The sequence below is a fragment of the Charadrius vociferus genome, unplaced genomic scaffold (genome assembly GCF_000708025.1).
Source record: "Charadrius vociferus isolate BGI_N301 unplaced genomic scaffold, ASM70802v2 scaffold43, whole genome shotgun sequence".
Taxonomy (NCBI): Eukaryota; Metazoa; Chordata; class Aves; order Charadriiformes; family Charadriidae; genus Charadrius; species Charadrius vociferus.
Window position 1 is genome coordinate 7,453,712 of NW_009648043.1, and position 15,282 is coordinate 7,468,993.

Below are 15,282 nucleotides of genomic sequence, written 5' to 3' on the forward strand. Positions count from 1 at the left end.
GCTGAACCAACAGTGAGTCAACCGGCTTTTCTCCTCAGTGGCACCAACTCATCCAGTGACCCAGGCTTCCTGTCACAAACCTCATTTCTTATTGCCTTGAACTCTTTTATTTAGGTACACTATCCTACAGGAGGATCAAGCGCTTCTGCAGCCCCCTGTAGGAGCTCTGGTCCTTCATGTGGAAGATCATTTACTTGTTTACAGTTCATCTTAACAGGGCAACCCAGCTACTCAGCACATACTGTGAGCAATTTGCCGAATCCAGTAGCTTGATGGGAAGAGGACGGTACAGAGATACATATAGCTATAGATACAAAGATATATATATATGCAAATAGATATGTCTGCAAACATAGATACGTAGGCATATGTAGGTACAATGTGGCTCCCTCCAGCAGATGAGCACAGATAGTTTGCCTCATAGCTGAGCTGTCGACTCATCTTGATGGTTTCACACCTCAACCATGGGGCTGAGGCTCTTCTGGGACAGCCATGGGAGACTGAGTCCCTAATTTGGGTTCCCGCCCACCCTTGGGCCTCTCTGCTCCCCTGGGCTGGTGCAGTGGGCCTTTGAAGGGCCGATGGCTCTGTGGTGGGCCTGGGTGCAGCTGGAGCACGGTATTAATATTCCAGTGTCCCCCACCACCACCACTGCCACCACCACCACGGTCTCTCTGCCTCATCTGTGGTGCAAAGCAGAACGGTTTGTACACCTAACCCAACTCTTAACTCCTCAGTGCCTCAACACCTTCCACCGTGAACATGGGTCAGGTTTCTCATCACTGTCACTTGTATCCATTATTGACCTGTAAACCCCCAAGTAATTGGCTAGAGGACCTTTGGCTGGTGCCAATTTACACCCTTTGTGGCTGTCCCAATCTCTCCTCATACCAGTGTCTGTTAATGTTGCTGTTTGCTCACTGATTTCTTTTAACTTCTAAAACAGATTAACAACGCAGAATGCTTAAAGAAATAGCAGTGTGAAGGACAACTTCTTAATCTGCTGATAATTATAATGCCTTTGCATGCCTTTTCCTAGTAGAGCTGGTTTGAGAAGACTATGGAAATCACCACCACAATAGACCTCTTCTAAGTGACAGCCAGAGGCCCGCCAGCACACCGTGCGGGTGGCTGGGAGGTATCGGGATACCTAGAAAAGGCCCCCAGGGCAAGGGGTTGGCAACCAGTTATCCAGCTTTTACTGTACCACCAGTTTGACTTATGCCTCCTCTCACCCTTTGGTGACACGTTGCCAGTAGCAGGTGGTGTTCACTCCCTGCACCTGCAAATCAAGTTGATGATAACTATGTTTCTTGACACTGTCAACCTTGAATATGCAAATTGCTTTTCATCGATAGCACCACCTTTCCCCAAGCTTAAGCCCTACTTTAGCTGACGTTACTGTAATAGCTGACCATTCTACTACCTATTAACTGTGACGAATTATTAATTATTACTACTGAATTAATCACTGCTATAAGCACAAGGACAGCGACTCTTACACAGGCAAGCAGCACAGCCCATGTTTTATTCGGGTTACTTTGGACCACATACTAGTTAGGCCTTATGAGCACAGCCATGTATCGCAAGTGACAATGACAATTTTCACTTATCTTCCCTTGCCATTTCTGTTTTAACTGTACAAACAGAGTACAAATTCTGCTTCCACCTCACAGGCCCATCCCCAGACGTCTGTAGCAGTGCCTCTATGTAGAATGGTACTCCAGGCATCTTTGTAAACAAACAAACAAACAAAAAATGCCTCCTTCACATTTATAAATGCCCATGGCACCTACATGAACACTACTGCCAGTCACCTTCTTGCTGATGAACTGCCAATTGCCATAGCCTTAGGGACAAGTCACTTTTTATCTCCAGCTGTATTATCAAAGTCCTGTGCATACAGCTACATTTCCTGCCGCAAGAACGAATAGGCAGTTATTACCCAACTCGAGATGTCTCTTGATAAAACAGGGAGCTGCCCCCTTCACCCACATAACAATCATCACTTAAACAATAGCGAACTTTACCAAATATTTGAATTCTGTTCCGTTTTTCATCAGATTCCGTTTCCACTCGCATCCTGACAATTTTAATTGAATGTGAGCTGATGACTTTTCAGGGAGGCAGCCTCGAAAATCAGAAGTGCAATTCCAGCGAGCAATCCTACCCCGTTACAGTCACACAAAAGACTCTCCAGCCTGCCGTTACAAAGACCTTGAGCATTTGCACTTCCTAGATTCAAGCCTGCACTTACGCCCAACTCCTGTATCCAGGATGAGTCAGGACAAGCGGTAGAAGAAACACGGCAAAAAGCAAGAAGGCCGTTTCCGTTGGGCGTCGATGAGCACGCACTTTCACGCATTCTGCACTTGCCGTTCAATCATGGAAATCACCCTGCACGCTCCTACTGCTAATGAGCTGATTGTTAGGAGAAAGGCGGGCCCCAGTCCTATTGACTGTTTACATCTTAATGCGCCCCGGTTTTGAAATCTGGTTCCAAACTGACTGAGGTTCTATTGTGTGATATTTCCTCCACAGCATCACACGTTTTCAATCAGCATCGGCGCCTTCGCCATAATCACTTCCTGCCTTGGCTTCTCTTCAGCGCTGCAAGTCGCTGCAAAACAGAACTCCCGTAAACCCAGTCTGTATACGCGAAATGGTATAGATGAAGGCGTATTTAGGTGGTAGTTGGCAAGAACTGTTTTTATTCATTGGAAATGCTATAAACTGAGTTTTAAATGGTTTTAAATAGCCAGGGATTTTATTGCTGTGGGGCTTTTTTTCCCAGGTCTTTTGCATGCTATGTTGCTTTGAATGCAATTTTTGACATTCTGTCCCCTGTATCTGAGGACACTACATCACCGGCATGTTCCATCAGAGCAAATACTGCAGATCCTTGCCAGGCACCACCAGCAACCCTGGCCAGTTTGCAGAAACATCACAGCGTTCATCTGCATACAGTTTTCCATCTGCATCATAAGCAGAGTTGAAGTCTGAAATTATATGTGAGAATTCCCCAAGACTTCAGCACAAAAATCCAAAGCGAGAACCATCATTAAAAAAATGACATTTTAGGATAGGAAGCTTCCATATGAAATTCTAGCGCCTTACAGTATTTCTGAGTAGAGAATGTTTTCTCACAATTTCTCAGTATTTCTTATAATATGAACGACACACACAATAACGGTACCTGTGTTAAAGAGAACTTTGCTATAATGAGCACTGTTGTGAAAGCTAACTTTGTCCACATCCAACAGTTTTCTATCCTGCTTACTTCTATTTTTTTCATGGATCTCACTACTTCAAATCCAGCTTCTTCGATTTCTCCTCCTGTATAATTTCCACTCATTTCTCTGCAGAGCACTGTAATCATCACTGCTGCAAACATCGACGCTAAGTAAAAGATAAGATAAATACAGAGTATAAACCAAGAAGTAGCTGGCAGGACAACAATTCAAGACGTTTTAGTGGACAAAGCCGGTACACACACGTGCCCTTGTGCTCCCTCGAGTAACAAAACGCCTTTTATCTAAAAGTGCAAGTAGCAGGCAAGAAGTTCAGCACTGAGTGAAATTTCTTGGCATTCGCTGGCACCGTTACTGATGTAAGGCTGAACGGCAGCAGCACGTTGTTCAACGCAAATTCCAGAGTTCCTGGAACGTGCTGCAAGGCTCCAGGAAGGAAGATATTACCGCCTAGATAAGGTCAGGCTTTTAGTGCTGGCAAGTAGCTCTTGGCGAAAGCCCGAATGCTATTGTATTTTCAGCTTTGATTTCCATCTTTGTCAGTGGAGCTTTTATTTTCTTCAGTGAAGATGTTGCTACTGGAAGAAATGTCAGCATTTCTGCCATTACTGTAAAAATTACTGTAAAAAAAGGGCCCCTGAAAAGGAGCCTAAAACAGAATATAGCACACTGGAAGAGGCTATCGGGAACAGGACTGCCAGGACAAATGTTTGGCTCTTGACTATCTTCTGTCCTGTTTTTAACCTAAGCCTGGTACAAGTTTTCCCTCCCTGACCTCAAAGCTTGGTCCGTACAGATATCACCTTCGGGTGCATCTGGGTTTTGTGTTTTTTTGTCTGTGAACACCTGATACATGAAGTATACCTCATTATTTAAGCATCAAGGAAGCTAAGACCGATATGACACAGCTTTTCTGGATCTTTACTGCGACTGAAGAACGCTTCCACTTCAAAAAAAAAAAAAAATATCCACAGACTCATTTTCATTATTCTCATCAATAAACTGCAGTTTACCCTGAAGTTTTCCAGAAGTTTTCCCTTCTGGAAAGCAGAAACAAGAACTCAATTAGTAAAAATTAGTAGAGTTGCATACACAGATGCCAAAATGTACCATAGATCAAATACAACTAGCAAGCACTAACCACCCTGAGGTTTCACTGGTATGACTCACGTTCGTAGTTTCCAAGTCTCTTCAGACTGAGGCTTCCACCTTCTTGAGAAGTGCCTTTACGGTCATTGTCATATAATTCCTAAAGGAACAACAACTCATGGCTTGGTATTTGTCAAGTCAACCATGGAATAAATTAAATCCTTTCATTACCAACACACAGAGAACACAGCCCTGCTACTTAGGATCATTTCTGTGTGAATCTGCAGAATAAAATTCTTAGCAGAGTGCAGCTTCATGCAGCAGAGACTACGAGGTGGAATTATACTGTCACAGGTACAAAGCAGCTGGTCACACATACAGATCTGGTACGTTTGCTATGAAAGTCGCACAGCGGTGGCCATGAGATAAATCTGTCATACAAACTACCCATATTTTATCTTCAGCTCTAACACAGTGTTTGAAATGTCCCTCAGCTGCTTTACTTATAAAATGGATTGAAGAATAAACACTAACTCCAGGGACTAAGGATAACCGGCTACAGTTGATGGCAAAGGTTGAGTTTTACAGAAATTCTCGTATCAGAATAAGTCCTCAAAACAAAACCCCTGTTCTTTCAATCCAGTAACCTACCCACGGGACATGTAGTATTTGAAGAACTTTGATGTGTAAATATGTGAAGTGGACATGGAGACACTTCATGTAGATTGCAACCAGGGAAGTTGCCCTTGGACCACAGAAGATGGCTTCTGCGTTGCTTCATGCACACCAAATGAATATAATCTCTTCATAAGTGATTCCAGCTCAGTGATTCCACTGGAGTCATCCTTTCCCAGTACTAGCCAAGACTTGTCCTTTCACTCCAAGATCTCTATTAAACAAACAAAAGGAGGAAGTGACCAACCTAGGGCAATGCAGGAAACAATGGAATATGACGATTACCTCCAATTCAGCGTTACTTCCTTTTGTCCTTAGCATCACCTTTCTCTGCCCTGCTCAGTTTTGTAAAATTGGTTTATTACTCTGCAAGGACTCATTGGATTTTACTGAACATCACCTGTTATTTATTGGATCTTTAATCTAGGCGGTTAACAGGAAAAGACCGTTTCCAAGAACATTATGGACTATAACCCCCTTTTCCTATCACCTCAGCAGGGCTCTTCATGTACCCCGAGAAACCAGCTGACAGTCATACTCACTGGGCACGCCTTCAAGTCTGAAAAGGGAATTATTCTGCTTTTGTTGAGAGTACTTTTCCCTCCAGTAAGAATAACACAGAGGCTTTTTGCAGACAATGCTACTCCTCATCTCCTAGGTGACCTCTGCTTTGCTACATCTCTACAAGCAGTGGGAAAACGGCAAGGAGAACCTTTGCCCCAGCCAGCTGGCACACACCGACTGGCATAGCCCTGCTCAACACACAATAATGACCCGTGGTGCTCTTTTTCCATCCCAGTTCTCTTTCATACCTCCTCAGCATCTGAGGAGATAACTTTTCCTCTCAAAAAATCAGCTGTTTCATGTCTTCACTGTTTTGCCTCTTTACTACTTTCAACACTTTTACTACACTGGCTGCAGTGTGGCTTCAGCTAGAGTCACGATACATACACAGCCTTTGCGCTTGCTGAGCTTCCACCCGAGACTCTTCCTCCTTCTCCTCCTCCTCTGGAGACTAACATTCTCTAGCTTGCTTTTTTTAGAATGACTAATACAAGGCCATCACTCTATGTCCACTTTCTGGTTTCCATCCCATTTATTTTTCCTGCTGTGATTCATTTTATGGAAGTAAAATAATGATATAAAAAAATTGTATTAACTTTCATTGGTGAACTATTTTTTCAGCTGGACTGCACTGCAGGTTTGATTCAATAAAAATACTGTGCGAGACTGGTTATCATTCAACTTCCTGCATCAAATACTGGGTTCCTGAGTGCTTCTTCTCCACCATATACTTACAGGGACCTAGTTATCCACTATAGATTAGAGCTCCTGTAAATTCAGAAGGCTAGAATTTCATTCTTATAATTTTTAAAAGCATATCGAGCCCTAGATTCAATTTCAAGAAACCCCTTCTGACCGTTTCTCCTGGCTTTGATCCCTTCACCAGTAAGTACATCCAGAAGATGTTTTGGTCAAATCCAGACCAAAAACAATGGCATCAAACCAAAGCAAAATTTGGTGCAGAAATTGAAACAAAATTTGAGTGTAAGCCAAAAATCACCACTCTGAAAAGATTTACATTGTCACCGTCTAAACATGAAGGTAAGCAAACTCCACCGCTTTAAGGTTTTAGACAATACTTTGCTTCTGAGCAGGCTCTGTCTCAGCAGGGCCGAATTACTGCCCACAGTTCCAGTCAGACCTGTGAGCCGGCCATCCTTTGTCAAACTGGTTCTTTTGCAACGAGATAGGCAATGTGCTGCATATCAACCCATTTGGGCTTTGTACAGCCAGTTTTTGTTAGGGTCCTTTTCTGAAAGGGAGTTTAAACTCCCTTTCCCAATCCCTTGGAGAACACCCTAAGTTTAGGTTGGCCTGCAAGTGGAGACACTTCTCAGTTTCTTTAAGCTGTAGCCCCCCGCCCCGTACACAAGTTCACAGGGCCAGAAAAAGTGCACGCAAGAGCTGAGGTCACTCACCTGAAGGGAAGACGACAGGGTTTGCAATCTGTGTTTTCAACACCTAACTGTGTAAAACTATTTTCCAGATCATGTTTTTCCTGCTTCAGCAATTCCTGAACTACTCAGAATTCTCACCTGGTCAGTTCCTGGATTTTACTGATCAGCTTCACCACCTTGGTTCCAGCTTTGCATCTGAAATCATTGCTTCAAGGACAGAGAAAATAGTTTCAACTCACATCCGTAGCTCATAATATTTTAAGTCCTCCACCAAACACAGGACCAAGGAACTGCACTGCAAACAATATGCTTGAAGCAGATGGTCTCTATATGTATTGACACTCCATAACTCAGCTTCAAACATAATTCGTCAGCTATAAAGTAACTGGTTTCCTTCGTCATTCCAGTGCTTCTACAAGTATTCAACCTCTGTATTTCAACCATAACTCTCCTAACACATCCAAGGCTCACTAGTGCATTTAAAACCAGCTCATCTTGATTCTGCTCTTTGCCTCTCCATTTTTTTCTGCTGAGCCCTAGAGTAGCTAATTTACATTATCTGCTTCATTTGCCCTTTATCAATACAATTCACTTTCTATATTTTCTCTCCCTTGTGCTGATATCAAGTGCTGATATCAAGTGTTTCAGTAGCAAAAGGGATTTTCATTATACACAATTTGTTGACTGTTCAATGAAACTGATCGATTCTTTTGACAAATGAATTATAGCCAGACTTGACTGACTTCCAGTAATCACACAAAAGCCCTGATTTGCTTTATTCAATGTCTGCTCAGCACTTCCCTGCAGAAGTGTGGACAGAAAACTAGAAGAGATCATTTTACTAGGTCACAAGATGGATAAAGGCGAAAAAGGTCTGCTGGGCTTCACATGCTCCACCAAGAACAATCCCAGAAAACAAGCTGGAAGCTATAAGAATTGAGACCCAGATTTCATGGGAACAGATATCTTCAGTTCAATGCATTTTGCTTACAAACAGTGTACTTGGAATGAAAAGTACCAAATCCCACTTAATATTAAAAATCAATATAAAAAACCCAAATATGCACATTAAAATAACTTTTTTTTTCTTCCTGCAACAGCACACATATATGGGGTCTGCTGGCACACTAGAGGACAAGGAAAACAGCTTTGTCCGATAGTACTGACTTCTTCTCGCTTCCACCACACCAGTAATTCTGCTGGGTAGTGAATAGCATGAGGCCTAAAACACACTATACTGCACATAGTTTGTCCCACTTAACTTGGCTGTTGATGTATACGAGGAGGTCAATTATGGTTATGTGTAACCCTTATATTCAATAGTAAGGCAAATTTCGTTCGAAAGAAATAATTTCTATATCTAAAGTACTCCTATGTCTTCTAAACTGCACTCCAGCAAGACAATGGCAACACATTAGCAAACACACCATTCTCTTTCTATAGACCATACCCAAATTTTGAGCAATACGACAGCCGCTGGGAGGAGAAGCTAGAGAATGAGTTGGTCTGGAATTTAGTGGGCTTCAAATAAATGTGTATATTTGGTTTAGGTTCTATGTTCCTGCTCAAAGGTCTTTCTCCAACTTAATTTGTCTGCAAGCACTAAGGCACTAAGAACTCCTGCAACTCCAGTATAGTCCTGGGGACTAGAGAACAATGTTTGATAAACAACAAAAAACCCTATTACATGCATAAGTTATTAATTTGACTGTGAAAGCTTACAACATTCCTGCGTTCAACACTACACACACACATAAAAAACGGTAAATCATAAAAAACAGTTTTCTACTTACAGCCAGAACTACATTTAGAGATGGTTAAATGGACTATTACACAATCTACCTCCAAATAATCCTGAGTTAACAGAGAAAACCTTGGTTTACCTTTAGGAATCAGATCTTATTTTAAAAATGAGGTGTATATATATACACAATATCAAGACAATCACTGATATTGCTTGCATTTCCCAGTATGTATTTTATAGTGAAATTATGCAGCATGAAACCCAAAGGAAATTCAATGAAAGCATCTTTAGTAAAATGTAGAAACTTTAATTTACATGCAAAACTACAACATATTCATATTAAAAAACTGGTGACTAAACAAATTAAACACAATTTGTAAAAATCGCCGACGTTGTTAAATAGGTCTGTACAACCAAAGATTTACAAAGTCCCTGTGCATTTCCATGTTTTCAATGCACAACTGAGTTTAAAGGTTCTGCTCGAATATTCCCCAAGTCAAGAGCTGAATCTGTCTCTTCATCAATTTCACCAATGACAGCACTGCAATAAAAAACAGGTTATCAATTGTTGAAATCCCCTGGTACAAATCTAGAAAGCCACAAAATTAACTTGCTAGTGAAGACTTCTTTTTTTTTTTTTTTTAATTGTAGAGCTCTGTCCTTTGAACTTCAAATTTTGATGGCTATAAGTAAAGTCTAAGGGAAGTTTTGGTGGGGTTTTGTTTTTTTTTTTTTTAAGATATAGGTTATAAGAACCAAATAATACTTATCTATTTTAGGCAGTAGGTTAGCCTCTGAAACAAGAACTGGAAACCTTTCAGACAGAAGACCTTTTCAAGAGTAATGTATAACTGTAGCAATTTTTAAGTACATATGGCATCAGATAAACAAGACAATTTCCTTCAAAACAGCCTAGTAAAATGTTATTAATTTATCCAAGGTAAAATATATAGTATTTTAACTATGCTATTGTAAGACTTGCCTGGACTAAAACGCTAGGGGACTTGGTAAAACTGCTTTAAAGAGAAACGAAGGTTAAGGTAATAGAAGTCATAGTAGCTCAGGATGGGAACTAACTCAGAGGAGCATAAGAAAAAAGAGTCTAATTGTTCTTCTATTCACCACTTCAGAGATTTATGAGCTAGTGGCTGTATCCACAAAATGAACTGACTATGCTATATTAATCAGTTCAATAGCTTTCTGAATACATTTTTATTTTTGGTCTTTGCTACATCCTGCAGCAGTGAGTTTCACATTTAAGTTTTACTGTGTGCAATGAAATACCTTTATACATAACTTGTTGGATTATCTTCCATTTTCAACAGAAAAAAACAGAGGAATTTAAATGAAGAAATTATCTTCCAATCTCCTTCCACTACTCCTGATTTCACAGCAACCAATAACCACAATAGCTACACCTTTTCCAAACTGAAGAGCCCTCGCCTATTCAGCCTTTCCTTGATAGAAAACATTTCATACCCCTAGTTATGCTCACTTACGCTCTTCAGGCATTTTCATACTGCACCCCTCTAAAGATGGTGGCATGCCAGGTGTTTATGCAATGACACGACAATGTCTGCTGGTTTAGTTTTCTTCCTAATATTCTTTCTTCCCAGTGAATCGGTATTAAAAAAAAAAAAAAATAGCCAGAGACCAGGGTGAGACAGAGTTTAAGAGTAAGACGTCCCAGTACAGCTGTCTAGGTTCCCATGACAGTCAGTGGAAACTAAGGAGGAATTTAGTTTGCCTCGAAACAGAAATCTGGTCAGCTGAGTAGCTTGCTTAGTTCCATCACTGCCTAGATCATCAGTGTTAGAAGCTTAGACAACACAAATGTAAACTGCTTATGCCAACTGAATATTCAAGTACTGACCAGCATGAAACCTCATTTCAAATTTGAATACCTTCAGAATTCTTGCGTGAAAAGAACTTAATCCTGGATGCTCATTGCTATTCCATTTATTAGCTTTTTCCAAAGCGACACTTCAATTTAAAACACTTCCTTAGATTAAAACCTGTCTATACGATATCAATGCATAACTTTCTCTTTAGTTCACATTTACAAGTACAGCTTTTTCATCAGAGATCTCATTCTCCTCGACGTAAAAGGAGCAAACAATATCTGCCACTCCTGATGTCTCTTTCATAGGCCTTCTGTTTCTCACCCAGCAAAACAAACACATGTGTTTTTAAGAGGTTTGGGATTTTTAACCAGCTTTTCCTTCACAATTTTTATTACAGTTTTGCACATAACTTTCTTGTACTAATATCTTTTCTGGTTTTCCCAATTCATCACACACCTCTAAAACCAAAGTTGTCTTTTTCCTTCTAACAACCTTTACTCGCTTTTGAACCATACTGATTTTTTCTGATTGATGCTGCATATTCACAGCAAGCTTCTAGTGATGCACAATGGAATGCCTGGAAGCATTTTATCCCATGCCTGTTTCTTTTATTTTATTTTTCAATAGCTTCTCTATTTTCTGAGAGTCCCCTCTTTTGAAGTTACTGCTACTTCGCTGTTGTTTTTTTTTTTTTAATTCTTCCTATAAGGATGCTGAATTTCAGTATGTTGAGTTGCATTAATACAGAATTATTCCTTCTAACTAATACATTTTCGAGTTTGTTAAGGCTACAAAAAATAGAATAATTTCTATAAAATAATGATTCAAGTATATTTGAGTAATGTGGTGGCCTGGTATGGTGAAAAAGTGAAACAGTAAACAATTATTTGGCTTTTTATTCACATTTGTACTATTTGAATGAAAAGTTACTGGTAGAGCAGGATGCTTAGCCCTACCTTTGGACATTTATCAATTTAGTTAATTTTGTTTAAAAGCTTGAATCAGAAGTGATGAAAGTCTTCCAAAATAATCCTCTCTCTCAATGATGTTAGATAAACACACCTAAATATAAATCTACATCTTGACATTTCTTTGTACAGAAATATCCATTAGAATTAGAAGATTAAAATTGCTATCCAGGCTCACATGTCGGTCACTGTGACATGCACTATTTCTGGTTGTAATAAAAAGTAATCTCATTTTTTGTCATCAGTTTCAGAACGCTGCTGCAAAAGTGAGCTTCCTAGCAGGCCCACTTACCAGGCCTTCTTTCCACTTCTTTTGTAACCCTCCCGTTTGACACATCAGCTACTTTTCTCTGCATTTAATGAGCTTTTACTCTCATTTTGTCAGGGCATTTTACATTAAATATCAACTCATTTGTTTGACCTGTCACTACATCAGCTTCAGCAGTTGCTACAATGTCAAGTCAGAACGTTCATGCATTTTCCAGGTTACAGAGTGTTCTCTGTGAAAATCTCATCTAAAAAAAATCCCGCTAAAAGTTAACCTTGTATACCAGATTGCACACAAGTTCTACCTCATCTTTTGTTCATTCTTCTACTTTTTCCTCTGTCAATGGATCCTGCCTTTCACAGACTTGAATGAAGAACGTCTACACAATGCCTCTCCACTCAAGAAAGGAAAATGCTGAGCTTTAGACTGACCTTTCCTAAGTTGCTATCAGTACATGAGCTGGTTAATTTACAGCTCAGCAAATCTAGACTAACAATATCTTCACATTACAATGCAATCACTTCTGTAACAGCAGCACAGATATTTGCTACTTCATGTGCCTCAGCTTTGACAGTACTATCAGTGCTACCCACAGATACAATGACAAGATGCCTGGGGCTGTCAAGATGTATACAGATACATTGTATATACACACACAACATTTTTATTTATTGTTTTAAACAAGAATATGCTATACTTACACGTTATCACCTCTTACAATGTATAATCCCAGCACTACTTGCTCAACTCCTTGTGACGAACTGAACACTCGTTCATGGCTTTCATCCAAAATCAAGTTAATGGTCTGATCAAAACCTTTAAGGGTTCCCTGAAAAAACACACAAAAATAAAGCACTCCAATCACCTTTTAAATTTATCATCTCTGCTCTCAAGGATACCTTAAACAAGGTGGCAATACTAAGGTACTACAGAACAGATGCTCTACTTAGGTTTTATTGTTAGACTTAAACACAAATGGCTGGAGAATGAAACTTTAAAAGCAATAAACAATTTTAAAAAGTATTTATATTTATTACAGAGTGTTCACGCTAAAAGCTACAGTAATCTTTAGCATTAAAAGAAGTTTCCCTTTTACCAATGATGGCCCTCTAGACAACTAATTTTACTATTCCTACACTATTTTAGTCCTCCTTGTATTGGAAGCTTCTAGAAATCAAATAAATAATTAATTAAAACAAAGAACAGAAAAATTAGAATCTTGTGGTCAACAATATTGAAATCATTCTTAATGTGCAATTTTAAGTGGTATCTCTTCAAAGAATATTAGCTTGGTTCCACAAAATTATTAAAAAAAAACACAACCAAACACAAAAAGAATTTCTGTGCCACTTCAATATGCATTTGGAAAAATGATAACATAATTGATTTGTGTAGTTTACCATCAGTAATTGCTTAAGAAATTTAAACTCCTGTAAAACACCATCATTCAAACAGTGGTAATAATCATTTATATCATCTAACCATGTAATAATGAGTCATATATACCAATAACTTTCTACCAAAAAGATTTGAATGTATCTTGTATCACAACACAAAGTTTACCAGACTGACTCCAACCAGGCAGAAGACTTGGTGCTGTTACTATTTTTCTGCTAAAAGTACTGTTTTCTCTTTCCAGAGGCCACACAAAGCTAAGTACAGACAGAAAGATATAATCCTTGTGCAATGACCATACTATTAAGTTAAACTCAAAACACAAAAGAATAAGAGACGGGGGGCAATACAAGAAACAAAACCCCAACGAACAGCACAGAAACAAGAAAACTATACACTCAATATATAATAGTTTGCCAATCCTCAGCTTTTCAGGCTTAAACAGAACCCCACAAAAATTCTTCAGCAATTATCAGCTGATGTTCTTCTAAAAGCACATGGAAAAAATGGTTTTACCGCAAAAGCTGAAGAGCTTACAGAACAAAGACAACATTCTAGATGGAAACCAAATCACTGAACAGAAAAAGAAATGCATTTTCCTGTGCGTTCCTACAGAAAAGGCCATTTGACAAAACGTCAAAGCATTTGCATGCACAAGTTCATCAATGGACAAAGCTGACAGGCAAGAATCAGCAAGTGTTTAAATCATACAGCATAAAATAATGGCCACAAAGATTTAAAAATAAAAAGTTTCTAAAGGTGTGAACATGTAGGTGATAATATCGTAGCACAGTTTCTTTATTGCCATGATGGAAAGTCTTTATGGGGGCAAATAAAATTAAAAAAAAAATACAAGTCTCACCACAATCATTCTTCCATCAGAAGTAATTACTGCAACAGTACCTGATAGTTCATTAAGGAAATGTTTAGATATCTGAAATAGAACTGTTAACATTTTCTGAAACATCCATGTGTAATACAAGTTTTAAGAGCCATTCTGAGCCAGAAAAGCATTTCAGGACTTCTTTTTTTTTTTTTTTTTAAAAAAAGCAACACAGTTGATAGCAACATTTGACAACATAGTATTTTTTATGACAACCTGTTAAAAGTTTTGCTTTACCCAACCATCGAGTACACAGACATGAACATCATTAAAAGCAGACCAAAGATTTGAGTTCACCTCTTTTCCCAGTACTAACTGCACTACCTCAAAATTGAAACAGCATAAACAGGTTTATAAACACTTCAAGGCAAGTCCGTAAAAACAGCTTACCAGTGGGGATCCCGAATCTGGAATCCTACATCCCCTTATTCTGAAGGTCTGACTATCCCAATTTAATGATCATATATCCATCATCCTGAATGATTTTAGGTTAGTACCTTACAGTTTGTGAATAAAATTGAAAATGCCCACTGGCTATTAGGGGTACAAAAAACTAGCAAGAAAAAGGTTCCAAGAAGAAATGGCCTGAAGTTACACCAGGGAAGGTTTAAATCGGACATTAGGAAAAATTTCTTCACTGAAAGGGTTATCAAACATTGAAACAGGCTGCCCAGGGAAGTGGTGGAATTGCCATCCCTGGGACTATTTAAAAGACAGGTGGATGTGGTGCTTAGGGACATGGTCTTGTGGTGGTGTTGGCAGCATTAGGTTGATGGTTAGACTTGATGATCTTAAAGGGCCCTTCCAACCTAGACGATTCTATCTCACAGCTTTAAAGCAAATGATGTAAAGCCAGTAACACATGTTAAGAGTCCTTTAAGAGGCTAGGCCCATTGTGAATCTCATCACAGACCAAGCAGGCATCAGGTTTGCAGCACTGGAGGCTCTAGGGGACCCTATTCTTTGGGTCTCCTGTAACCTCCGTTCTACCTGCCAAGCCAGTCGTATGTAAAGAGAAACCGACACAGCCAAGCTGGAAGGCCCCAAGCAACACAGCCGCCCGCGGGAGCGGGATGCAGGAGGCCAGAGGCCCCGGCCGACAGGCTTTCACAGGCCCTTCAGCACCCTGCCTAGGGCTGGCAATCTCCTGGCAGCCCACACCTTGCCGGGCCCGGAGGTACCCGATGGCCGCAGCAGCTCCGGG

At 39.8% G+C, this 15,282-nt stretch overlaps 1 protein-coding gene across 1 annotated transcript; it reads right to left on the bottom strand.

Annotated features, from left to right (window-relative positions):
- Nucleotides 1–9,006: 9,006 nt before the first annotated feature.
- On the bottom strand, nucleotides 9,007–14,166 carry LSM8 (LSM8 homolog, U6 small nuclear RNA associated (S. cerevisiae)). Its single transcript, XM_009883678.1, is given in 4 exon segments — nucleotides 9,007–9,261; nucleotides 12,502–12,629; nucleotides 14,058–14,127; nucleotides 14,129–14,166. Coding segments are annotated over 4 exon segments (327 nt in total). The 3' UTR covers nucleotides 9,007–9,170.
- Nucleotides 14,167–15,282: the final 1,116 nt, after the last annotated feature.